Genomic DNA, 27,877 nt, shown 5'->3' with positions numbered 1-27,877 from the left:
GTTCTAAAAATTCTGATAGAAACTATGTAAAAAATGTAAGTGCCCTTCTTTATCTCTTTGACTTAATCTTATACTCTGATTCACATCACTCCAGCGAACCCCCAGCCACACTGACATCCTTCCTTTTGAGCTCATTGAACTTATCACAGGCATGCCCGCCTGAGGGTCATTGAATTTACTATCCCCTCTCTGGACACATTGTCCTCTCCCCCCTCCTGACTCAGCTATCTAAGTGATTGACTCCCTCATCATCTGCCTCAACTCGCTCAAATGTTGCCTTCACTGAGCATGCTCTTCTCTACTGAGCTCCTCAGTTCTCCAGACCTGCTTTGTTTTCTTCCATAGCAATTTTCACCTTCTGTAATACCTCACTGGCCAAGCCCTTGCACCCGGTTCTACTCTCCAAACTAAGCTGGATAAGGGTTGCCCTTGTTTTGTGTGTTTTTTTTTTTTTCCCCAGATAGACCCTTTTTAGACGCTAGACAAAATAAGTCCTTTGTTTTCAAGTTCTGTTTCCAACTCAAAACTGTATATTGACCACGTATCATCAAAACAGAAGCCACTCTCAGTATTTAAAACAGGAAATTTAACACAAGGCAATGGTGACAGAGATGATGGGAGACAACTTAAATATTGGCAACAGGAGAAAGTTATTGCAACCAAGAAGCTGAGAGACAAAGGGAAGATGCAGAATTACTGGAACTCAGTGTCTAGTGTTTCCCAGAAAAGTTAGAAATGCAAAAGGAGCCATAGGAAGGGAGGGAAGACTGAAGCCACTGAGGAGGTTCAGCTGTTGCTAGAAATGCCACCTTGAGCTAGCGAAGAGAGATGAATAACTTGGAGTTCTTTTCTCCAACCCTCCCGTCACCAGCTACTGACTCCCCATTAGCTGAACCCAGCCAAATTCTGGATGACACAGGATCTGTTATGTCAGCACCTCCTGAGGCAAAGAACAGAGCAATTGACTGTCAGGAAATCAATGTAAATGCAAGCAGTCAGATAACTGCCGCTGTCTGACTGATGCATTAGATTTCACATAGGTTTTAAGGCCTGTTGCTATAGCCCCTCAATGTAACCTGGCTCCCTTATTACCTAACACATGGAACAATTATAATTAAAGAAATGCGTGTGATTTCTGCATTTGTCATTATGGTTGTTGTTTCACTGTGTCTGCCTCTAGATTAGAAGTTCCATGAAAGCATCTGAACCTTTTTATTGTTCTATCTATAATGCCTACACCATGGAAACACTTTCACAGAGTTCTTCACAATAAACACCTGGAAAATGGAGGAGAGTGAATCACCTGATATTTAGCAACATCATGATATACACACTTTATTATCACATTGCAATAATCTGTTACTGGTTTTAGTTCCATTTTAAACCTGAAAGGCAAGAATGTACAACTGATCTCAAGTTCTGAAGGTGTTATTGCTTAGTCTCCCAGCACTGTCATGTATTTGTGGGGAAGTAGGAGGAATGGACAACAGAAAAGATAACAATTCCATGATGACAGGCACTGTCTCTGCTGAACACCAATGGTGCGGTGGTGATCTAGTCCTGGAGGGAAGGTATCCTCAAAGATCACTTGACTCTGTGCTTTACTGGCTTTTCTAGAATTACCAATTGCAGGGTCTATCCTACCTCATGGTGGAGGAGGGTGACTGAAATAATGCCTTTTGCAGAGAAATTGCACCTATGCAGCAAGATCAAGTGGATTTCCAAACCTTTCTATCTCTAAGATCCTTAATGCGAGCACAGCCAGAAGTTTGGGACTGAACACAACAAAGATATGAATGAATGCATGATGAAATGAATAATATCTAGAGCCAATACCTCTGAAAAAACAATGTCCCCAATGTCCATTAATACTTTTAAAGAACCCAACTAGTGAATCTTCTAATGGCCCATGTCTTTTAAAATGCTGCTCAGACAATGTTTGATTGTCTGGTTAGAGCATGCCAAAGAGAGATGGAAATCCAAATTATGTACATGTATATACATGAGGATATACAAACATTATATCATCTGATTCTCATTTAAAAGTATAAATGACTCCTTCCAAAGGTCCATGAATTAAATCATGGGTACCATTCAGTGACTTTAGGTTTTGTCCTGTGCTCTATTTTTTACATCTATAGTATGATCTCTAATCTTTGTAATAGTCCAACAGGTTGTGTGTTATTATTCCATCATTCAATTAAGAGAATAAAGACTCAAGGTAGTAGAAAATCTTGTCTAAGTCCACAGAGCTAATAAACAAAGATGTAATTAGAAAATGCCTAGGTTATTTTTCAATGTTTCATTATGGAAAATATTAAAAGTTTATAAATCATCTTATTGCTCTCTGCATACCCATATCTTAAATTTCAATAATTGCCGCCTTATGCTCAAGCTTATTTCATTTATTTCCTTACCACTTTCCCCACTTCTATTTCTTTGAAGCAAGTCCCATGTATGATAGCATTCGTCAATAATATATATATTTTTAAATGCTTATTTAATTTTGAGAGACAGCATGTGAGCAGGGAAGGTATAGAGAGGGAGGAGGACAGAGGATCCGAAGGGGGCTCTTTGCTGACAGCAGAGAGCCTGATACAGGGCTCGAACTCATGAACTGTGAGATCGTGACCTGAGCTAAAGTCAGACGCTCAACTGACTGACCCACCCAAGAGCCCCCATAAATATTTTACTATACGCTATATAGGCTGTTTTTTAATGTAACAGCTTTTTGTATACTATATATAGATTGAATAGCTTAATATAGACTAGTTATTACTGGCAAATGTTAACTTACTTTCACTTTTAATTGTCACTGGGCAAAACTCCCATTTCAGCCTGTACAGGGATAGGCAATTATTGTTCCAAAAGTTAAGTAGGATAATTACAGATGTTCTATTGGCTTATTGGACAGGAATGAGAATTTACATTGAAAGAAATGTACATGAAAAACATATCTGTTGTATTTTTCTTTCAATGCCGTTGTCTTTAATATAAGCATTGCAGGAAAAGAGAAGAATAATCAAGGAAAAAAATACCACGATTGTGATGAACTGGAGGATTTAATTGGAGATACTGTAAGAGGAAATTTTTAAAATGTGAAAAATGTTCAAATGTAAAAACATGGTAACAAAAGCAACACAAGAATTTAAGTATCACTTCTACCTTCTGTGGTGGGTATGGAGATCCTGGCAAATGCATGTTTAAAAGTAAGAATGCAGAGCAATTACCAGCAAATCCACATATGACATCTCTTGGGAGTCTTTTGGAACCAGTTTCACTTATCCTTAGGTTTTTAATATTTTCCATCTCAAATTAAAAAATAAAGTTACTTTTTCCTAATAAATAAACTCTCATTGCTTCAGATCACTAAAAACTAGTGAGCTGTTAAACATCCACAGAAATTGTTTTTGGTCTTAAATGGCTTCTTCTAAAAGGAAAATGCTCGAACTCTTCAGAAGATTGGCTTAGATTTCACTTTTCACAAGCTTAAAAAAAAAAGACTGAATAAGCTCCTTTTTGTTATAGAAGGGCAAGTTAAACAGCAGAATCTACTTATTGAATTCTGTGAATATCAATTTTTTTTTAATATGGAATATTTTAGGAGCTTATCCTTTACTTGGAGAGATTATGTTCCCAGAGATTCAGCGGAGGTTTCTACAGTTTTTGCAAGACATGACGCATACTGGTAGATCATCCAGGTTACCACCTGGAATTTTCCTAATTTTAGGAGCCAAATATTGTCAGCTATCAATCTATGCACAGTGTTACTCAAAGGAACATTTTGTAGATAGGCATTAGGGTCACAAATGACTTTGCGACTATTCATCAATCTTCAAAGAGATAGCACATGCGGCTCTCCTATGTGAATGCTAATACAAATGTGAGCATATTCTTTTTCTTTTTCACAATTTTAAATAGATTTTTGAAATACAACATACATTTCATATAACCCACCTATTTTATAGTACAATTCAATAATTTTTAGTAAATCTACAGAGGTACACAACAGTCACCCCCATCTAATTTTAAATCAGTTCTATCACCTCAAAGTAATAGACAGATGTAATGATATAGAGGCTTAAATGCCATCCCAAACTACATTTCGAAAACCAAAAACATTTTAATATTCCAGGATTGGGGGTGTTTTCAATTTATCCACTGATATCTGGTCCCATTTTCCAAATTGTATGAAGTGGCAGGTAAATGTGGGATCATCTTAAAAGAACTCCAAGTCCTGGGTGGACAGAAGGAACCAAATAGGGTAATTCTAAGAGTTCAGTTTGGGAATTTCAGAAGAAGGCACCATTTTCATCACATGAGTTCAAGTCAGAGGCCAGTGCTAGAGTCTATGAGGAACACATGAAAAATCCCAATAAACAAAAGTACCAGCACTTTCTATCTCCCTCTCATAGGGCACCAGTAACAGATTATAGCTGTAACAGATTATAGCCATGTGAAATTTTACCCTTTCCCTTGACCCATGTGTCCGTGGGCAGATCATGGAGCTGTCACAATCACATACAGCAGATATGTGACTAGAAAAGGAATTAGAAGGACAGAGAGAGAAGAGAACTAAATACCCCACTTTGGGAAGGCTACCTTCCACTCCTGAAGCAAAACTAAGTGCAGGGGAGGCAGATGTAAATCAAATGAATTGGGAAATTCTTAAATCTTTCTTGAGAAATAATTGACCTGCAACAAATACTCGTTTTAAGTGCACAGGTGAAAAGTTTCACAAACGCATGCACCTATATCACTATCACATTTCCATCACCCCACAAAGTCCCTTCATCTCTCTTTACAGTCAATCCCTTGCACATGCATGCCACCAGACAATAAGAGCACTTTGTGGGGCTATGAAAATATTCTACATACCAATTAGAGTTTTTTGTGTTCAGTATTATGTTGTTAGTGAATAAAGCAGGTTTCTTCTTCTTTTACAATCTTTAATTTCTTTCTCGTGCCTTATTTTTTTCTGTTTAGAGCCCGTAGCAGAATGTTGAAAACAAAAGAATACAACCTTGCTTGTTGCTGATGGTTGGGAAAAAGTATTCATATTTTTCAACATTATGTAAGGTGTTAATTCCAAGTTTTTATAAGATAGCCTTCATTAGGTTGAGGAGAATCTCCTACTCACCGTTAGCTGAGTTTTTTTTATCATGAACGAGTGCTGAATTTTATCAAATTCATCTACTGAAATGATCATGTGGTTTTTCTCCTTTATCCTATCTATCTGGCAATTGACTTTCAAAGTTAAGAGAAAAACAAAACCATATTCTTAGGAGTAATACCACTAGGTAGTGTCAGAATCATTTTTTCGTATTGCTGTATTCAAATTGCTAAAATGTTCTTAAGAATTTTCCCCCGTAGGTTAATTAAAAGATATTTGGTGCTCTGCTGCTCCTCTTTGTAAGTAGTTCATGAGACCTGATTTTTAAGATTTCAGGAATTTGGGTAACTGGTTAATACTAGGTTGTTAGCTTGAAATCAACCATAGTTGAGGTATCGTATCTACAACACAAAAATTGGCAAATGCTACCTATCAGTGTCTTTCTCCCTGTCTCAGAAAAGCTGGTTGTAAGACATTTAACTTCATACCCCTGGGGACATTGATGTGTGAAGTGCCTGCATATGTTTGCAATAGTTTTGCCTGGTTTAAGTATCAGGATAATGCTAGTCTCATAAAATGAACTGGGAAATATTTCCTCCTTTTCTATTTTATGGAAGACTTGTGTAGAATTGGCATAATATCTTCCTAAAGAGTATGGTAGAATTCACTAGTGAAGCCATCTGGGATTGTGGTTTTCTTTACAGTAAGCTTTTTAATTATTAGTATAGTTTCTTTAATTGATATAAGGCTATTCCAAATTTCTGTTCCTTCTTGAGGTGGTTTAGGCACTTTTGCATTGTCAGGAAACTTGTACAATTCACCTCAGTTAAGGAAAGCATTGTTATTAAATTGTTCATATCACTGCCTCTCTTCATACCTCTAATATGTAATTTGTGTTTTCTTTTACTTCCTAATTAGTCTAGTTAAAGTTTTATAAGTTTCATTGCTCTTTAGCAGTAAACAATATTTCATTTTATGAATGCCTTGTATATTTTTTTAATTTACTCTTTCATTGATACTTACCTTTGTTAAACTCTTTCATTTATATATTTGGACTTAACTTGCTCTTTTTCAAGTTTCTTAAGGTGGAAGTTTAAGTCACTGATTTTAAGACTTTGTTTATGTCTAATACAAGTATTTAACATTTTATATTTCTCTTAAATAGCTCTTTAGCTCCATCCCACAAAATTTTAATGGGTTGTGTTTACATTCTCATTCAGTTCCAAATACAGTTTCTAATGACCCTTGTGATTTCTTCTTTGACTCATGGCATAATTTTCTTGTTAAGGTATTCTAATTTAATTATTTTGAATCAGGGAACATAACTTGTTCATTTCAACTTTTTTGCATTGGAACTTTTTATGGCCCAGAATGTAGTCTATCGTGGTGAACAGTCCTTGTACCTTCGAGGAAAAAAAAAACAAAAACAAACAAACAAAACCCATATATATATATATATGGGTTTTGTTTGTTTGTTTATATATATGTATACACACACACACACATATATATGGTTTTGTTTGTATATATATATATACACACATATATATTTATATTTATATATGTATGTTTTCTCCTATTGTTGAGTGGAGTTTTCCGACAAATAATTTAAATGACAAATAATTTACATCAGTTTATAGACTAAAACCATCACGTTCAGCTATTCTGTCACCTTACTGTTTTCTTCCTATTTGTTGTATCGATAACTTGAGAAAGGAGTGTTGAAATTGCAAAGTATTATGGAATTGTCTGTTGCTACTTTCAATTCCGTCACTTTTTGTCTTAGGTATTTTTTTTTTTTTTTCCCAGTGGTACAAGTAGGAAAGTTTATTAAAGTGAAAGTACTCTCTGGGGATGTGAGAGCAGGGGAGTTCAACTGACAGCTGCCTACCTCAGGGGGTGGGTCTCTGTCTGTCTTATGTATTTTTGAAAGGTATATTTGATCATCACATATTAAACCTTCTTACTGAATTGACATATTCATTACTATGAAATAGCCCTCTTTATAACTGATAATTTTCATTGTTCTAAAATTTATTTTGATTGATACTAATATGCATTCCACTTTGCTTAGTATATTAATATAGCTAATATTATTACAGCTTTCTTAAATGAAAAGTTTTCATAATATTTTTTTTCCAAAATTGTCCCCTTTTTATCACTTTCCTTACCTCTCTCTTTGCATACATTCTTTTTCTCTGGTACTTACTCCTACAAATCCAAAACCCATCTTTGTGTCTTCAGTTCAGTGAGACTATTAGTCTCTCCTTGGACTTTTCTCAAGTTGGGAGCTTTCAAATGACACTGAATAGTACTTTTTAAATATTAAAATGAGATGTCTCATCATTAAGACTCACCAATAATGTTGTAGAATGTGCACCAAATTTTTTCCAAGGACAATGATCCAGGTGAGTTAAATATTCCTAGTTAAGAAAGAGTAAAATTTTTATATAAATGAGTTATACTTGTCAAAGTTGTTCATTTGGTACAATAACAACAAGAATAGATAGCAATGCAAGGTGAGCACCATCAAAGAAATGTATAATAAAAATATTCCATTTGAAAGTAGGGGATATGTTGTATATTCTTAGAACAATCTTGATTCACAGTTGGAGAGAGAAAATTTGCAAGAACCAGACCATTTTAAACAAAGAAGTGAGCTATTTACTGATGGATAAAATGCATCCTAAAATGACATGGACCAAGCTTCCTAGAGAACTCTCAAATTTTCCCCCTAATTGTTGAAATATTTGTGTTCCCAGTCAGTAGAAACACATACAGGAGAAAATACTCTAAGGAAGGAAGAGGCCTCAAGACAAAAATAGAGATAGAAATCTTTCAAATGGTACCAATGATCTTGGGCTAAAAAAGTTAAAGATAAAATAGAAGAACTATGCAATTTAACATCACCTACTGTGTACACGATCTAATACTAGACACAGGCGATGTAAGATATAAACTTTTATTGGGCAGTCTTCTATTTAGGAATTGTCATCAATGGATTTTCTGAACCTAGCTCTGAACTGTAGCAATTTCCTAGTGGTTTTTGGCTTTTTTGGATTTTTCTGTGAGTTCAGTGGGCTTCCTTTTGATTAAGATAAAGTTTTAAATCGAAATCTGGATTACTAAAACTGATGACTGATTTTTTATAGTAATTAAGTGGAAGTTTTCCTTAGAAATAACTTCATACTGCATCTGGATTCTATAAGAACCTCATCATATTCCATTCTGGAAACTCTTCCTCAATGTGCATCCTGAAGTCTCACTCCTTAACCTTTATTTTCTCAGTTCTTTATATTCCAACTTTGAGGTTTTCAAACAGAAATTCCTTATAAAGTATAAAACTCTGAAATCCAAATATTCTTAAAAGATTACAGGTCTTCACTTAATTTCAAAGTTAAGGTAACTGATAGCTTTACATATACTAATGAAAACCACTGTTATTTTAAGTTTTATTATACACCTCAGGAAGAAAAACACATTTGCTCCTCAAAGACCTTCTGACTCTTGGTTTTGTAATTAGTAATTTGGGTACAATAAAAGTATTTGCTCTGACCATGGGGAAATTATTTTAAAATGCAACCAGGTAAGTAATGAAATTGGTGTGCAAACACAATGAGGAATGATTCCAGAGCCTGAATATTATCTAATAAGATATTCAGAAAAATTCTGAAATACACACCCTAAAGGAATTATACCTTAAGATAAGCTATTGAGGATTTAGAATGTTGAAAATGGAAGAACTCCCCTAAATTTCTATTTGTTAAGCACAGCTCTATGGTGCCAGAATGTGGAATATTTGATAGTAGGGATCTTTATATCACTGCCCAGTACCAGAAAATACTACGCATCCATTGTCAACGGGGGTTGGCAAGCTTGGAAAATCAAATAACATCTTGAGAATATTTTAAAAGACTCATCAAAAAAATCCCTTTTATTTTGAAAGAAAGTATTAAAATGAAATCATGCATGACTTCAAAATGTATTCAGATTTCTCTATAGTGTATAACAATAGGGAATTTTATCAGATTACATTTTCAATAAAAAGAGTTTGAATGAGCTTGATGTGATTTCTATTTCAGTCATAAGGGTGACCTACACAGGTATCTTCTTCTTCAATCATTTTATTTCTGCTCCTTCCATCGTATTTTAACCTGTTAATATGTGGGTGAATTTGAGGAAAAGCAAATCAGTTTGACCTTTAATGTAAAGTCATTTTTGTATGATCAAAACAGTACTATTTCCAATACTATACAGGATGTGGATTTTAAGATTCAAAAGCACGTGCCATTCTCAGCAACCTGGGAGGAATGATAATGTGACCACTGCTTGAATGATAATTTTATCTACATAACTGCCTTCCATACTCTTGCCTTCACTATATATTAAGACTTCTGCCCAAAGATATATGTTTAGCCAAGCTGTTTTAATATAACATATTAAACTTTAAAGTGATTCAAGGACAAACACTGGACTTCAGCTCGCTGTAGGATGCCACATTTTCTTGCATCTTTCCCTCCTTTTTTTAGCAGTTATTTTACCACTAAGCCAGAAAAGAAGGAATTATGCAGGAAAATTGCTATCAGCTGCTACCCCTGCTGGATTACAGAACCCAGAGCATAATAGCTTCCCCAGTGGAGCCTCTAAGGGTTTGGGCCAAGCCATTAACCACTGCAAACACCTAAGGGAAGAAATGGAATAGAGTAGAATGGCTCTCAGGCATCCCAGGAGATTTTTATGCAAACAAAATTTATTTGAAATGCAGATGTCCAGGGCCTATCCCGGGAAATTCTTATTCAGTTGATTTGGGGTAAAATCCAAGAATAGGCATTTTTAACACATGCAAATATTTATATCTGAATTACTGCCTGAATTTTAGAGTTGGCTTCTGTTTGTGTGAATATTTGCTCAGATTTAAGTTGATAATTAAATGGGTTTAAGATTGGAATGTCAAGATGGACCAGGTATGTCAGACCCTAAGAGATAATGGACACTTTATTTTAATTAGTGTAATAATAAATATAAGACTGCTGACATATGTCTCTCTCCTTGCATTCTAGTTTTGTAGGGCTAGGAATATTTTGGACTTCTCAAGGTTCTGTTTTGTATTTTGAGACTCGTTAAAAAGTGACTAACTCATATTCACTGTATTCACTATCATGTATTTAAGAGAACAATTAAAACCACTATATTTACTTTACATTTCTTTATAATCCAATCTCCATTTCATCTCTGAATTAGATACTCCCAAATCCCTAGGCTGTTCCTACAGCCTCCTTCATAAATGAAGTAATAAATTTTCAGCTAGTTACTGAAGGATGGACAGAACTTTCTTACATGAAAAGAAAGAAGTGAGGTTATTGGATGCAAGGGGAGAGATGTATAAAGTCATAAAGCCACACAGATGATGCAAGGAACGGAACGAAGAAAGGGATTTTTAAAAATGGGGAAGAATATGGATGAAATATTATTAGTTCCATTATTTGAAAGGTTGAATTTGTGCTACTGAACATTCAGGTACATATGGTCAGTAGGTAAGTAGAAGAGATGTAGGGTAACATTTTAGAAAGAAATATTGTCTCGTATTTGAAATCAAGTAAGTGAATCACATTCAAATAGTTCATAAAGAGGTGGTAAAGAATGAAAATTCAACTAAGGATATTTGAAGCTCCAACTGACTTTATTCAAGAATAAATGAATCAGACAGCATCCCATGTAGCAAAGAGAAAGGAGCACCAATGACGTCCAGTATAGAAAGTTTTTTAAAGTCAGAGAGGACCAGAAAAAAGGACATTATTAGCAAAGAATGCACTGGTGGGCATTCTAAGGCAACATAAGGGTTCTTATTATGGACTGTGTCCTAGTGCTGACCACACAACTCCAGGTTGGTTGGTTGAAGTTCACATTCCTTGCAGGTGGTGGGTCAGGGGGGCAGCTGAAAGTGCATTTAGCTTAGGTATCAAGTCTTGATTTGCTGATGTGGGCTTTAATATAGTGACTCCATTTTGAGCCCGTGGTTTTCTTGTTGTCAGAGGTTAGATGAAAACGCTGAGGGCAGAATGCTATTGAACAAAACAGGGAAGCAGAAAAGATGGAATGCCATTCTCTGTATTTCCCCATTTCACAACCAGCTGTTTTTAAACCCAGCCCACAGGCCTCACCTTCCTTAAGGCTTCTTTTCATCTGTATCTATGATGATGGAACTTTAAGTCAAGGTACATATGGCATAGTGGACCACAGGGTATGAGAGCTAAGGCAGGACAAAGGTCCCAATTAGAGAATAGACCACCAAGTCGCCTATGTTTTGGCTAGTTACGTGCCATTTTTCTCTCCCCTTCTGTGTCAGAAGTTCTTTGGGATCAGTGATCACATCCTCACTTAACCTGGCCACCCATTTGCTCATTCAACAAGGATTAACATCTCGCCATGAAGACTTCTATATAGTGACACACATGACAAATGAAATGATGCATTTGCATTTGCTAAAGAAGACAGTATCTCTGCATCCAAGGATCTTTCATTTTGCAAGACAGAAAACCATCGTATCTGACCATATTGCAGCATGCTAGGGGAAAGTATGCAGAGGATCTTTCCTCTGACAGTGATGTCTTGTTGACAATAGGCACTGAATAACTGAGGGCAGAATGCAGTGAAGGTATCGGTGTAGATTTGAAAGAAGTTAAGATAGAGACGTGGGTGATAACAAGGGAATGTGCATTTGTACCATTTTTGGTGGCTTTCACCTTATGTCTTATTTGTATATGTGCAAATTCAAAACATTCAGGGAGAGGATGGTATCTAACAAAATGATGATTTGCAGGGATACTTGACCTCCTTCAAATGGAAGCAGGTTAACTAGATAACAAACTACTTTCGGTAATTCCTTTCTTTCATATCTGCAGTTGTCCATTCACTATATTTAATGATTTCAGTAAGTTATATGCAATGTATACCTCACTTGAACTGCTGTTGTAAAACAGCCTTACTCTCTGGTCCAACTACCCTATACATCAAGTGTGTTAATAAGCACAAATTTATCATCTCCAGTGCAAAATGAATTAATCAGCTCCAGTGCAAAAAGAATTAATCTCTGACACCCAGTTTCTTAAATATTTAGAGAGGTCTACTCAATCAATAGCGATGTGGTGGAAAAGTCACTCTCTTGACAACACTAGCTTTCCAATGTCTTGATTTTTAATGACTATGAGGTTATTTTCTGGAATTTTCACAAGAAATTCCAATAAGAGCCTTAGTATTTCTTTGTTTGGTTTAGTTTGTATTTAAATAGCTTGCACACTCTAAAAAATGTTGTTGTTGTTGTTGTTTTTTTTTACTTCTGCATAAATAGGTAAAAATACTCTTTGTCATACATGTTGATATTTATAAAAGGTTTAAAATTTCCATTTGAACAGAAACTGACTGTTGGTATAGTTTTCACTTTCTGGGGTTAGTTAATATAGGTATTCCTGAAATAAAATGAAGGTCATATTAGTCTTCATCCCTCATTCCCCAGTGCCTGGAGTAAGATAAATCTTTTCATCTAAGCATTAAGTGATCTGCATAAGGTTCATGGAACATTTTGTGTAAGAGCAAGTATGCAAATTAAATACAGGGAAAAAATAATCAAACTCAGAAGACCTTGGGCAATATGATTGTATCTAGCATAGAATTTGTACCTGTAATACTTGTGTTTCTCTCTGGCACCAAAAATAATCACTTCTTGATAATTAATTCATGGTTATGTTATGCTATGATATGTTGTGCTATGTTAGGCAGACTCTCAGGATATGGGATTTAGATCTATGGAGTACTGTACTGAATACCTTTTGATCCTTCTAAAATACTGAATTATCATCTACAGTGGCAATGACCATTTAGTTTTTCCTTGTTTGTGATAAAGGTGCCATAGAATGGAAAAACCTCCCTCCACACACTTTCTGTTTTGTATCTTATCCTTAAGCTTTAATTTAACCTTCTTAGAGCTCATTTTCCCTTGTTTTCTGAGATGAATTTTGTTAAGATGACAGAAAGTGTAGAAAATGCATTGGATTTAGTTGTAATTCTTAGCTACCAGCTGAGAAACCTTGAGCAAGTCACTGTTTGTCAAAAACTCCATTCCTCATATGTAAAATGGGAATAAGTATGCCCTTCCCTGACTCTGTAAATCACATTTAATCAGATTCACTGATTAACTTAGTTTATTAGGGATCCCAGAACAAATTACCACAAACTGAGGGGCTTAAAATAACCAGAGATATATTATCTCAGAGTTCTGGAGGCCAGAAATCCAAAATCAATTTGCTTATAGGGCCATACTCCTCTCCAGAGATTCTGGAGGAAAATTCATCCTTTTTGTCTTCCAGCTTCTCTGTTGGCTGTAGACATTCCATGGCTTGATGGTTACATCATACCAATGTCTGCCTCTGTGGTCACATTACTTCTTCCTTTACTCTGTGTCCAATCTACCTCTGCCACCCTCTCACAAGGATACATGTTTTGAATGTAGTACCCAGCGGTTCAGCCCCAGATGAACTCATCTCCAAACACTTAATTTAATTACATATGCAAAGACTCTTTTCCAACGAAGGTAACATTCACAGATTTCCAAAAAAAAGGACTTGGATATGTCTTTTTGGACATCACTATTCATACCACTATATTCTACACCAACTTCATATAATCTAATTTTTTGCTTTTATATTAACAATTTAAGAATAGTTTATGTAGCTTCTTATGGAATTTTAGAAGATGTTTAACTTTCACAGGCTACTTGCTGAGTCCTAAGCACAGCCCAGTTTCTGTATATTTCCTTCACAAAATGAAAACAATGCAGATATTTATAGAACTGTAGTATTGCATGCTTATAGCAGAATTTTTCTGTTAAAAAAGTGTTAATTCATTTAATGCGTACTTGCAAATTTTTGACTAAACATTATTTGGTGTTAGTCTAGGAACTTCCAAAAGAATTCACAATGATTTTTTTTTTTCTAAAGGCAGAATAAACATTGATCATTACTTTATGGCTAGATATACTTTATTATTAAATATTTGGAAATTTGATAATGAGTTAATGCTTGACAAACATTGATATTATTGACATCAGGTGGTATTGTGGACAACCTAATGAGGAAAAAAAAAGGAAACAAGTAACAAATGATCTAATTAGGTAGCTCAGAATATCCAGTTGCTTGTTGCAGATTTAGTATGTTGGTACACTTTCAATGAATTATGTAGGAAGTTATAATGGTACTAGAGGAGATTGGCTTCACAGAGTCTTAGTTTTTATTAATTCATTACAGCCTGATTGTTTCCAACAACACTTAGTGTTTGGAGTAAAAATGTATAAATGAAATATAAATGGTAGGATCTTCACTCCATATTCCCAAATATTAGGTATTGTATATACATATATTTATATCTAATTTGCTAAAAGGTAATAGATTTGGTATCTCTATTGCTTTGCTAGGCTCTTAGAAATAAACAGCAGACACAACACAATAAGGACTTAATTAAATCTCTTGTCCATACCTACTGAACAGAGTGCCATTTTCCCTTTGTTTTGACCTCCTTGCCATTTTTATTCCATTTTACTTGACCGAGAAAATGTGAAATAAATTTGCAAGTCAAATGCCAGGAGATATTTTTTCAAAAAGAGAGAACGCCAGTGATCTTCTCTTCATCTACTCCTTTTGTCATAAACATTTGTCTGGCAAGTGCCTTCATTAACTCTGGCTCCTTGTTGCTTTTGCTTGCATGTAAAACAATGAACAAAAGCCATAGCTCCATGATTTCAAATAAATGGGACTTGGGGAAAGTAAAATTTCTGCATCAGGGCAACAATAATAGATGAACGACGGTAAAACAATAGAGAATTTAATTTGCCTGCCTTATTTTATCTGGGGGAACAAACAAGGACAATGTGGGAAGAACATGGGATATTTAAATAATAACAAGAATAATGACCTTTCTTTTTCTATTAAAAATACATAGAAAATAAATGGAAGGAAGGAAATTAGTGAGGACTGTGGTAAAATTACACAAATAAAGTTAAAGAATTATCCAGGTAGACACAGTCTATCTCTTTAGATAGATTTGGATATTTCATGGAGTATGTATACAGAAATAATTAGTGCCTACAAGATTTTAGTTTGCTCAGGCTGCTATAACAAACACTGCAAACTGGTGGCTTAAACAACATTTGTTTCTCACAGTTTGGGAGGTTAGGAAGTCTAAGATCAAGGGGCAGGCAAGGTATGTTTCATTCTGAAGCCTCTTCTCCTGGCTGCTTGTAAGAGGCCACCATGTTTCTTTGTGTTCACATGACCTTTTCTTTGTGCACCCATGGGTAGAGAAAGAGAAGCATTCTTGTGTCTCTTCTTATAAGGGCACAAATTCTATAGGACCAGGACCCCACCCTATGACCTCATTTACCCTTAATTAATTTCCTTAAAAGATCTATCTCCATAGACAGCCACACTGGGGGTTGGAGCTTACAAATGTCAACTGCAGGTGGAGGGAGAGGCACAAACATTTAGTCTATCACAAATGCTTACTGGCTTATTTATACAAAGAAACTTTTCTTCTAAGAGTATTAATGTTCTATGAAAGAAGGCCCTTGATTGCCAACTCTAAATGATATAAAGACTGAATATTAACAATCAAAGAAGACATTCCTCCTAAACCAGCTATAGGAGATTCTAATTCCAATTATGTGCCCCCCTCTGAATACAGGACTAAGTTATCGAATTTCAGCTCAGTAAAAGGGAATTCTGGTGTGCACTCTTTAACATGATGATAGTTCACATATTTTAGATATCTGAGATGGTATTTCAAATATTCTTCTCCTCTCAGTCTTCTCTATTTGAATCTAAGCACCCTTAGTTTATTGTTCATGATACATGGTATTAGTTATGCCCAGAGTAAGACTGAGAAACCATGAATATATCTCTTAAATTTCCATATAGGACCTTGGGCTATAAATCCTTTCCAATAGCCTAAACTGAACTTTCTCACTGACTTATTCTGAATCACATATAATTCCCTATGACAAAATAACATGAAGGGAAATAAATGTGAGACCCATAAAATGCAGCTAATGATTATTCATTCACTTAACAAATATTTGCTGAGTACTCATTATGCATTTTAAATTGGTTATTCATTACTTAAAAGTTTTTCAGTTTATTTTGGCATCCCCTGTATCGATCACATCCCTATTACTATATTATTTCTTTGTAATAAGTTCTTTGATAAAAATATAAAGATTATCTTATTAGATTGCATAAACACTCTGTCTGGGAAGGCTGGGGATGGTTAGTAAAGGAATTATCCCCCCAAAATTACATTTAAGTACAGACATAAAGAATGCATAAATGTTAATTCAAATGAGGGCTAAGGAAAGGTAGAGAGATTATGAGGTAGAAGAAAGAGCAATTATGAAAGCATGAAGGAAAGAAGATCCTTGACTCAGAAAAGGCAAGGATGGCTAGAACACAGAGGAGTGGTAGGACGGGAAGCTGGAGGATGAGGCTGGGGCTCGACCATGTAAGTCACATAGGAAGAAAAACTCTCATATGCAGCAGAAATTTTGAAAAGACTTAGCAAGCTTCTATCATATCAGTTAGTTGATCACTTCCTTAGAACTGAAACATTCCAAATAAAAGTGGATAAAACAACCCCACCAGTGTTGCTGTTTTTTATGAGGATCTTCACTCTGTGTCAAGTCCTGTGCTGAAGACTTGGAATAGAGCCATGACTAAGGCTAGACTCCCTCAAGGGGGTTAGACTTTACTGAGATAATACACACACTTTACTGAGTATTATCTATTTGTCTCCTCAGTGTTAAAACCATTGTGTTAAAATTCTGAGACTTTAATTTTAAGATGGCTGTATTTGATACAATATCAAACAACCTCCAATAATGCACTAATAGGTATATCTGGAGGAAAAAAATGGCAAACTAAGCATATAAGTAAATATTTTTATTTACAATGAATATGTTATCAGAATCTGAAAGGAATCTCATACATAATGGCATAATGTAATTTGCTGTCTGAAAAAAGCAAGCATATACCCCTACTGTTTATCTGTTCTCTACTTTACTATTTATTTGGTGTAGACCTTGTATTACTCAGCCAAGGAGTAAGAAACCCAACGATTCTACTATATTTGGAATATTGTCAATTTTGAGAACTATGTCTGGTGTTACTGGTCCACTTTAACTTTCCACCAAGATCTTTCTTTCACAAATCAGTCATAAGCAAAAACGAATGGGTTTAGAGTATGAAGCAAGATTCTGGAATGGAATCATTCATCCTCCTTGGTGTAATGCTCATAAGCAAAATATTCCAGGAAGATGAGAAAATAGGAGAAATCTTTAACTTATGGAAATAATAAGGAATACTGATATTTGACTATTTCACCTATTAAGAGTATCAGGCAACCAGGTGATAAGCTGAAGAGATATGTTTCTATCTCAGTGTAACACAAATGCATGAAGTGGACAGCAAGTGGACATTGCTCTCCACCTGGATATTAGTCCTCCCTAGAGAATACCAAACTCTCTTGCTCCATCCTCTTCTTACATAGATCTTGACAAAACACCCTTCTCCCCTTTCTCAAACTGTGTTATTTTATACTCAATTTCAAAAGATTTAAATTTAAAAATAAATCATGACATATACGTTGATGGGCTTTCAGTGACCACTCTTTTTTTCTCATAATTTTTTCAGTTTTAGAAAATGTATTTTCTCTAGTAAGTCACCAGGATATGTTCTTCTATTTGCTCCAAGGGAAAAAAAAAAAAAGTAAATGCAATAAATACAAAACCCAGGAGCAGAAGCCATGAGGATGGAATAGATTATGATGCAAAGGCAACATGATAGAAATTGGAAATGCATTAAAACAAAAAGGTATGAAAAAAAAGTTTTTAAATAATACAGTAACCCAATTGAATCCAACTTTAGAGGTATTGAACAGCTGTCTTTTATATGGCTGCCTTTTCCCTTTGCATCATTGCAGAGAGAACAAAAAAGAAAGAAAAATTAAGGAGGAAAAAAGAGTACAAGTAAACAAACTTGAACAAAAACTGCCTTCCAATAAAATCAGTCATCTTAATGTTGAAAGTCAAAACCTATTTTCTCTTTTGTAGTATCAAGAACAAGGTACAGGTATCACCATAACTTCTTATGCTCAAAATTCTGTTAGAAGGTCTAGCTAGTATAGTACAATAAGAAAAAAACTAATAACGTAGGCATTTAAAACTATAACTTTCCCTCTAAACATTGCTTTAGCTGCATCCCTTACATTTTGATATGCTGTATTTTCATTTGCATTGTCTCACAATATTTTCCAATCTCCCTTTTGACCTTGCCTTTGACCCAATGATTATTGAATAATGCATTGTTTAATTTCCACAGATTTGTTAGTTTCCCAAATTTCTATTATTCATGTTTCTTCATTCCATTATAGTCAGAAAACAAATTTTGCATTATTATCTTTTTAAATTTTACTCAAGTTTATTTTACACCCTCACATATTGTCTACACTGCAGAATGTTCAATGTGTACTTGAGAAGAGTATTTATTCTACTGTTGTTGAGTGGAGTGTTCTATAGATATCACTTAGATATCATTGATTTATACTGTTTTTCAAGTCTTCTATTTCCTATTTCCTTGTTTATTTCTGCCTAGTTGTTTTATCCATTATTAAAAGTGGGATACTGGAATATCTAACTATTACTTTTGAATATCTAGATATTACATGCCAACAATATATTATGTACTTACTGTTTTATACAATTGCTTTATAAAACAGTGAAGAAAAAAGGAGAAAGTTGTGTATTCCTTCTTTCATGATGACATAATTACTTTTCCTGGTCCTCTTTTTTTTTTTTTTAAATGTGAATCTGAATTACCATCTGAGGTTATTAGCTTTCAGTCTGAAAGAGTTCCTTTGGTATTTCTTACAAGGCATGTCTGCTGCTGATGAATTTCCTCAGCTTGATGTTTACTTTCCAAGCTTCTATTTCATATTTTTTTTGTTTGTTTTGGAAAGAAGGCTTTGCTGAATATATGATCCTTGGTTGAAAGTGTTTGCTCTAAACACTTTGAAAATGCTATCTCATGTCCTTCTGGCCTCCATTATTTCTTTTCTTTCCTTTTTTAAAAAAATTTTTAACATTTATTTATTTTTTTTAACATTTATTTATTTTTGAGACAGAGAGAGACAGAGCATGAACGGGGGAGGGTCAGAGAGAGGGAGACACAGAATCCGAAACAGGATCCAGGCTCTGAGCTGTCAGCACAGAGCCTGACGCGGGGCTCGAACTCACACACCATGAGATCACGACCTGAGCTGAAGTCGGACACTTAACTGACTGAGCCACCAAGGCACCCCGACATTTATTTATTTTTGAGAGAGAGAGAGAGAGCACAAGCAGGGGAGGAGCAGAAAGAGAGGGAGACACAGAATCCGAAGCAGGCTCCAGGCTCTGAGCTGCCAGCACAGAGCCCAATGTGGGGCTCAAACTCACGGACCGCGAGATCATGACCTGAGCTGAAGTCGACCACTCAGTCAACTGAGCCACCCATGCGCCCTGTGGCCTCCATTATTTCTATAAAAATTCAGTTAATCTTATTGGAGTCCCTTGGAAGGGATGAGTCAATTTTGTCTTGCTTTCAAGTTGTTCTCCTTGTCTTTGGCTTTGAGTATTTTTACTAGGATACACTGTGAAACTCTTTGCATTTGTCTTCTTAGAGTTTGTTGAGGTTTCTGAATGTATAGGTTAATGTCTTCAAAATTGTTTGAAGTTGTTAGCTTTATTATTTTTCTTTTCTTTTCTTCTTTTCTGGTATTTTTCATCCACATATTTTGGAGCCACATTTTTATGAGGCTCTGTTCATTATTCTTTATTCTCTTTTTTCCTCTCTTTCTTCAGCTTGCATATTTCCTATGCATCTATCTTCAACTACATGAACACTTTCTTTTGCCAATTCAAATCTACATTTTAGTCAGCCTAATTAGTATTTTATTTCAGTTATTGTGCTTCTTAACTCCAGAATTTCCATGTTCTTTTTTAAATGTTATTTTTAAAAATAATTTCTATTTATCTATTTATATTATTTGATGTGATATTATTATCAGACCTTTCTTTCTTTAATCATAGTTTAGTTTATTGAACACTTTTATAATGGCTTCTTAGAAGTCTGTTTAATCTGATATCTGGTTGCTTTCATGAATAGTTTCTTTTGCCTCCTTTTTTTCCCCCTTGCTATATGGGTTTCCTATTTCTTTGTATATGTTGTAATTTTTTGTTGGAAACTGGACGTTTTAGATATTATAGCAGTTTTGGATATTGACACCCCCCCTACACACACTGAGAGCTTAATATTGCTGTTTTTGATTAATTTGTTTAATGACTGGCTAGAATGTTTTTGTTAAGTCTATTTCCTATCTGCAATTTTAAACCACTGATATTTCACCTCAAAGGATCCCAGCCTTGGGTATGCCTACAGTCACCCTAGAATGACAGTGATTTGGGCAGGATTCTCTGCCCCTGACCATGTTCCAATTGTTAAACTCCACTAACTGCCAGATGATTTCTGTATTGTTTTCAGATTGGGGGCAAGATTGCTCTACAGACTAAGCCAATCAAGTTTGGGCTCCTAGAATATTTCTCTAAGTCAGTGTTTCAGATGTGTTCTCCCCAGGCATGTTGCTCCCCTAGTCTCTGTCTCAGGTTCTCTGTGTCTCCACTGAGGCCAAACTGTAAGCCACTCTCTCCAGAGTTGAGTTGGAAACTATGATGTGTTTCTCTGAATGAAGCCTCTGTTTTAGATGATGAGCACTTGGTGCTGGGTGGGGGTGGGGAGTGGATGTGGAGTAACGTCAAGTTTTTTGGCTTGTCCTTCCCAGTGTGTAACCAGTGCCTGATAGGCTAGGGCAAGGGTAACTGAGGCCCTATATCCCCAGGGGAACCCTTCCCAGGGAGAGTTTCTGTCTCACAAGCAAGGGCTGTGAGAAAGAAAGGAACCCTCTTTTGACTGCACTCACTTGAAATTTAGTTTCAATAATATAGTAGGATGAGACTGCTCACACCCTGTATCTCCTGCTAAGACAGTTCTTTAACTGTCTTAGCTGAGGGGACAGGGAGCCCTATGTTCTTGGCTGAACCAGTATAGAGTGGATTTTCCATCTCACAGAGCTGGGAGAAAGTGGGTTCTACTTCACACATGAGTCTCGTCATTCTTACCAACCTTTGATAGATTGTCCTGGATAAATGTTTCTTCATTTGCTGCTTGCCTCCAGGACCATTTCCAGAGATGTTAAATGTTTTTTCTTTTATAATCACCATTTTCACTAGGGAACAGTTCTGTGGAGCTCCTCACATCATTGTCTTGCTGAAGTGGAACTCTGTGATGAGAATATTACTTTTATAAATAAAGAAAAGTTTACAAGATTGCTAGAATTAAAATCAATGCATAAAACAATTACACTTTACACACTAGCAACAATGATCAGAAAGTGCACTTTTAAAATATTAATATCACTTTGCAGTTTGATAATATTACCAAAGCAACAAAAGATATACAGTACCAATATTAAATCTAACAAAAGATGTGAAATTCTCTTGTAGCTAAAAGTTAAAAATTACATGTTTAGTGATATATATTAAAGAAAATAAGGAAACTATGATCTTGAAATGGAAGACTAAAGACAGTAAAGGTGATGCCAATTCTCTCAAAGTTGATTTATATTTTAACATAATTTCTACTAAAGTTCTTATAGGGATTTTCATACAATTTGCTAATCTGATTCTATAATTGTCAGAGATTAGCAAATGAACAATAATAGCCATGATACTTGTAAAGAAGAACATGAAAGGGAAATTAATCTAATAAACATCAGGATTTATTATGAAGTTTCCATACATAAAAATGTATTACTGATGCAGATTTATAAAAACAGAGCATTGGGAACATAATAGAGAGCTCCTAAAAGGGTGAGGGTGCACAAAAGTTTGATTTGTGAGAAACTGAGAGTTGAAGAGCAGTGAGTAAAGGATAAGTTACTCAATAATTAACCTTGGGGAAATCAATTACCAGTAAAGAAAGAAACACACACACACACACACACACACACACACACACAATTCCATACAATCACCTAAATGTGACAGATGGCATTATAAATATATTTCATGTAATTTACTTTTAAAAACTCAGTTTAGAAGCACAAACCTAAAAGAGATTGATAAAACTGACTATATTAAATTAAAACTTTCATGAAATTAAAAGGCACCATAAGTCTTAAAGAAACTAACCATAGCTTCATAAAAGATATTTGCCACATGTAGATTTTTTTAATGTATTTCAAATGCAGGAATTTGAACTGTGTGAAACTGCTGATACTTGTTTTTTTTTAAAGTGTACAATAATGACAATTTCATTTGGCATAATAAAATAAATCCATAATAAATATAAACACCAATTAGAAATAGTTTTTTGTTTTTTGTTTTTTTTTTAAAGGAGAAAAATGAATAGGCAAATAGGGAATTGACTTGCCTGGAGGTAGCAGGTAAAATTTGCCAAAAATGACTCATAGACTTCCTTTACTCAGATAATAATTTTCATTATCTAGGACGGGAATAACAAATGCAAATGCAAGGAATAGTAAACACTGTAAGTTTAGTGGTGGACTCACTAATGCTTTTATACGTATTAAAGAGCATAGTTTTTTTCGACACTGAGCAATATTCCTGCTGCGGTTTCTAAATTATCATTATAGATTGTTTTAAAGAGAGAATATGCAAAAATAGTTTCCCATATAAATAATGTCAACCACAAAAAGGCAAAAGTCTCATTGTAATTTTATTAATTGCATCTTGAAGAACAATTCCCATCTTCTGTTTTGAACTATGGTATATGAAATCATCCACAAATGTTCCTTTCACTAATTAACTGTACTCCAACTTGTCACACATTTTCTGAAAATATAACATAACTATATATTCTGTATCTGTTTTGAGATAATGTTCTCCCATTTTTTAGCTTAGTGGTATTTCCCTCCATGTCTTGGAAATAAAGATAACTGGATCATTTGGTACACCACTACTTAACTCTATTAGAGAACTCTTTTCAGTCTTCAACTACTAATGAGGCACAACGAAAAGAAATTTACAAAAAATAATGTTACTCAATTTGAGTGTTTTCCTATTTGCTTACTAGCAAGGCATTAGAGATCCATTTATATCTTAAAACAAAAATAAATATAATTTATACATCTATTTTGGGGAACGGCCATCTTTTTTTTTTAATTCTGGAATAGCACTATATGGTACAGAAAATTTAACACATTCATTTAAAGTCATTTGAGTAGAATATGTGTTCATGTATTTGAGTGTTCTGGAAGCCAGAAGGACATTAATGACCAAGAATTGGACAACAATGGTTTGGAATCCCTGCTTATTATGCAACAATGAGGTAGCCAGGTATTCTAGGGTCTACAAACTTGCCAATATGTGAAAAAAATCTGAACTGAAATAATCCTTTTGCTCAAATAATATTATACATGTTATCTGAGATTGTTTATTTGCTTCCATGTAGAATATAAAAAGGAAAGTATGTTCCCATTTTGAATAGATATATGTCTTTCATTAATCAAAAGGAGAAAACAATAGTTAATATATACAATATGACTATAGTTCATGAGCTGGGCATGAATGACTACGAAGTTTTATTTTGAGGGGTGAAATTTTGAGAACCATAGGGCTAGCATGGGTTCAATTACTCTTCGGTGACAAGTTTTACCCTGAACTGAAATGAACCCTTCCGTACGGCTTAATTGTCTTGAAATGTTGCTCTAGATAACCAACATATCTCTCTGTATAATCGACTGATACATGCAAAATGGAGCATTTGCTCCAGGGACTTTTCCATTTATTCTTTTTTGCATAACCAGTATAGGTCTTCTCTACAGAATTTTAATATATGTGGCATATCTCCTCCAATTGGCAGTAAATGGGACTTTTGTTAGTTTAAATGCTCAAGGGTGTGAATGACTCTTTTTAGATACCTGTGGGAGACAACAGAGTGCATTGTTTTGTATGCCATATCGTCATATAGTCTATCTTTCAATGCAGAATTTCTCAAACATGCCTTTCAAATGTGGTCCAATTCTGTTCAGTCAATTTTGCATTATCAGGATAAATGAGGGAAAAAATAAACTTATTTGTGGAAACGTGGGTTAATTTGTGTCTTCTGAAAGGACACTTGAAGATTATTTTTATAAAAGAAATATTTTGCATTTACAAAGTGATGGTAAAATTTCATTAATTCATGGTGGGGGCCCATTTATTAAATTTGCAGGGCATGGATGTTTTGGTCCATGTCAATTGGGGAGGTAGGGAGGGGGAAAGAATCTAACTGGTCTAGTGGAGTTGGGATTCTCTTGAGTTTTCCAGAGGATTTATGAACTAGAAAAACAAGTGTTGTTTGGGCAGCCACTTGGAAATGATGCAAACTATTGTAATTTTCACTTTTTCCAGATAATTCCCTCAGCATTTTGGCAAAGCATAACGGATTCAACCGCCAGAAGCAAGAAGTCTATCTTTTACCAATCATAATCAGTGATAGTGGGAATCCTCCTCTGAGCAGCACCAGCACCCTGACCATCCGGGTCTGTGGCTGTAGCAGTGATGGTGTTGTCCAGTCTTGTAATGTTGAAGCTTATGTCCTTCCGATTGGACTCAGTATGGGCGCCTTAATTGCTATATTAGCATGCATCATTTTGCTGCTAGGTACGTATTTCCTTCACAGCTTAATGGTCACCATTTTTCTGGTTCATAAATGACTTAAATAAGGACAGCAAACCTGAACCCCAGTCAGGTATCAGCATTCTTCTGGGGAAAAGGAACTTGCCTGCACTTCTCCAAGCTTTGAAGTTACCAAATAGGGGTGAAGGAAGAAAAGTGCCACGATAGCCAATGTCCAATTGGAGAGGACAATTCAGTGCCTTTTTCAATCCCATTACCAGTGAAAAGACAAACTAATTCTAATGGTGGTGGAAGTGGGGACAGACCTTTATGTGGTTACAACAGCATCTACCATATAAGAAGGCCTGCAGATCTGATGTACACCAGTTTACTGTAATGGGAGGCTCTCGTGTGTCCATAATACTCTTTTCTCTAAACGATGTATACATTGCGTTGCTGAGTTCATCCAAACACACAGTTTGGTCAGACTAAAAGATAACAAACAAGCAAACAACAAAAAAAATATTTTTCAAAATTACACTGTGTTCTTCAGCTATTTTTCTGGATATTAAAATCAACTTAAAATGAAGATTGAAAATGAAGGAAAGTTTTTTTTTTTTTGGTAACTTTTCCATTAAAAATTTCTAATTATAAAAACAACATTAGAGACTAGAAAGATATATAAGAAGAAAATTATGTCTTATCCTGTCCTTAAGTAAAGGATATGGCAGTTACTACCTTTCCAGTCACATCCGTTCTATTCACCCACTGCCTGGATTAACATTTCTAGACATATTTTACCCTGTGAACCCTAGTTTGGTTTGGCTGGCTTTGCCTGTTGGGTATGTATTCCTTTCCTTTTGCCTACCTTTAGGCGTACCTTCCCAGATGGGGAAGCCCCAGCTTCCTTATAAGGCAAAAAATTGCGTATGCCAATTTGACATTCATCTTGATATATCACTTCATCTGTGAATGAACATTATTTGATTGGAGAGAGTCTTGAAGAGCCGATAAAACACAAGATATTCTAGATATGATTTACTCTGCTATTTTTTCTTTATCGAATAAGGACATGGAATCAAAGATATTAAATAACTTGCCCAAGAGCCACAGCAAGTTAATTATTTTTATCTTTGCTGTTTTCTATTGTGTGCCATTTATTCTAGAGCTCGTAACAGTCTTACATGCAGCTTTCACCATGGATAGATGCAAATTAATTCTTTTAACCCAACTTCATCACCATTTAATAAACAGAAGCAACCTGGAATAATACTCACTCAGAATTCAATAACCCATCTTTCAGAAAGGTGTTTAATTTAATTCCCAAGTGAATTGTAGTAAGGCTATATGCTGGCAAGTTTCTACACAACGCCACTCTCTTGTAACATACATGATATGTTGCTTGTGAAATTATTTGCAAATTGAGCTAATTGTTATTTCTCATTTTTCCTACAGTAATTGTGGTGCTGTTTGTAACTCTGCGGCGACATAAAAACGAGCCATTAATTATTAAAGATGATGAAGACGTACGAGAAAACATCATTCGTTATGATGATGAGGGAGGAGGAGAGGAAGATACAGAGGCTTTTGATATTGCAACTTTACAAAACCCAGATGGAATTAATGGATTTTTACCTCGTAAGGATATTAAACCAGATTTGCAGTTCATGCCAAGGCAAGGGCTTGCTCCTGTTCCGAATGGTGTTGATGTTGATGAATTCATAAATGTGCGGCTACACGAGGCAGATAATGACCCAACTGCCCCGCCATATGACTCCATTCAGATTTATGGCTATGAAGGCCGAGGGTCTGTGGCTGGGTCCCTCAGCTCCCTGGAGTCCAGCACCTCAGACTCAGACCAGAATTTTGACTACCTCAGTGACTGGGGTCCCCGCTTTAAGAGACTGGGAGAACTCTACTCTGTTGGTGAAAGTGACAAAGAAACTTGACAGTGGATTATGAATTAATCAGTGGAACTGAGCATTCTGTAATATTCTAGGGTCACACCCCTTAGATACAACCAATGTGGCTATTTGTTTTAGAGGCAAGTTTAGCACCAATCATCTATAAACTCAACTACATTTCAATGTTGAACCAAAAATTAATAATAAAAAGCATATGTTAGGAGGTTATAAATCTTGTGGAGTGTGAATTAAAGTATGTGGAGTCTCTAGAAGTCTTTGGATATTTGATATTTACTTAGCCACCACAGACAAAGATTGGGATCCTGGCTAATCCTTAGAGAGATGGTTAAAAAGAGGAAAAAATCAAAATTAAAAGGTGCTTTCTTAGAAAAATGGACCTGCAAGAAATGTGCTGCTGATATGTGTCTTCTGCAAGGATTTTTATAAATGCAAATGGTTTTTTCCCCTTCACCAATAAGGATTCCGCCACAAACGATAAAGCAATACTTGGTCTGCTGTACGTTATGACTTTCTGGAGTTTTGGGAGGCCTCCTAGATTATACGGTACGGTGACCGCACATTGTACATAACTGTTGGCCCCACTCATCAGAGACCGAATAGCATCTTTAAATATTGTGTCGAGCCTTAAAATATTCACATGTTCGTAATCCATTCCCGGGTGGGGATTGCCAACTCAGTGGTGGGAGGAGAGAAATCCCATTCAAACAGGCTTGTTTTCTGGAAGCAGGATTACTCGTTCCCTCCACTTCATCTTCTTCCACAAGGACAGAAAGATAAACCGTATCACACAGCGGACTACATATGAGACAGATGGTTTTATTGCTAGCGCGTGAATTTATTTGTTTAATCCTCGAAATAAATATTTTATTGATGTCCATTAATGCTTTTATTTATTAAGGTTGGTAATCTATATAGATTAAGGGACTATATGGAAAAAAAAACTAAATTATATCCATTAATAATCCTTTAGATTGTTTTATATAAATATATATATATATATATATACACACAATGAATGTTTAATACATGTACATTTTGATGAGATGAGTATGGCAGGCAATATTATCAAAAGGGGAGCTAAGAGTC

General features: G+C 35.3%; 1 protein-coding gene across 3 annotated transcripts in view; it reads left to right on the top strand.

Annotated features, from left to right (window-relative positions):
* The window catches only part of CDH8 (cadherin 8), a 412,814-nt gene extending 385,487 nt beyond the window's left edge, over positions 1–27,327 (top strand). For all 3 annotated transcript variants that reach the window (XM_042918476.1, XM_042918478.1, XM_042918477.1), the window contains exons 11-12: positions 24,660–24,911; positions 26,322–27,327. In XM_042918476.1, coding sequence (XP_042774410.1) covers positions 24,660–24,911; positions 26,322–26,815 — 746 coding nt within the window. In that variant the 3' untranslated portion in view covers positions 26,816–27,327. The remainder of the gene's footprint in view (positions 1–24,659; positions 24,912–26,321) is intronic.
* Positions 27,328–27,877: the final 550 nt, after the last annotated feature.

Source organism: Panthera leo, chromosome E2 (assembly GCF_018350215.1).
Source record: "Panthera leo isolate Ple1 chromosome E2, P.leo_Ple1_pat1.1, whole genome shotgun sequence".
NCBI classification, from domain to species: Eukaryota; Metazoa; Chordata; class Mammalia; order Carnivora; family Felidae; genus Panthera; species Panthera leo.
Note: the sequence above shows the minus strand (reverse complement) of the source record. Positions and strands in the feature narration are given on the sequence as shown.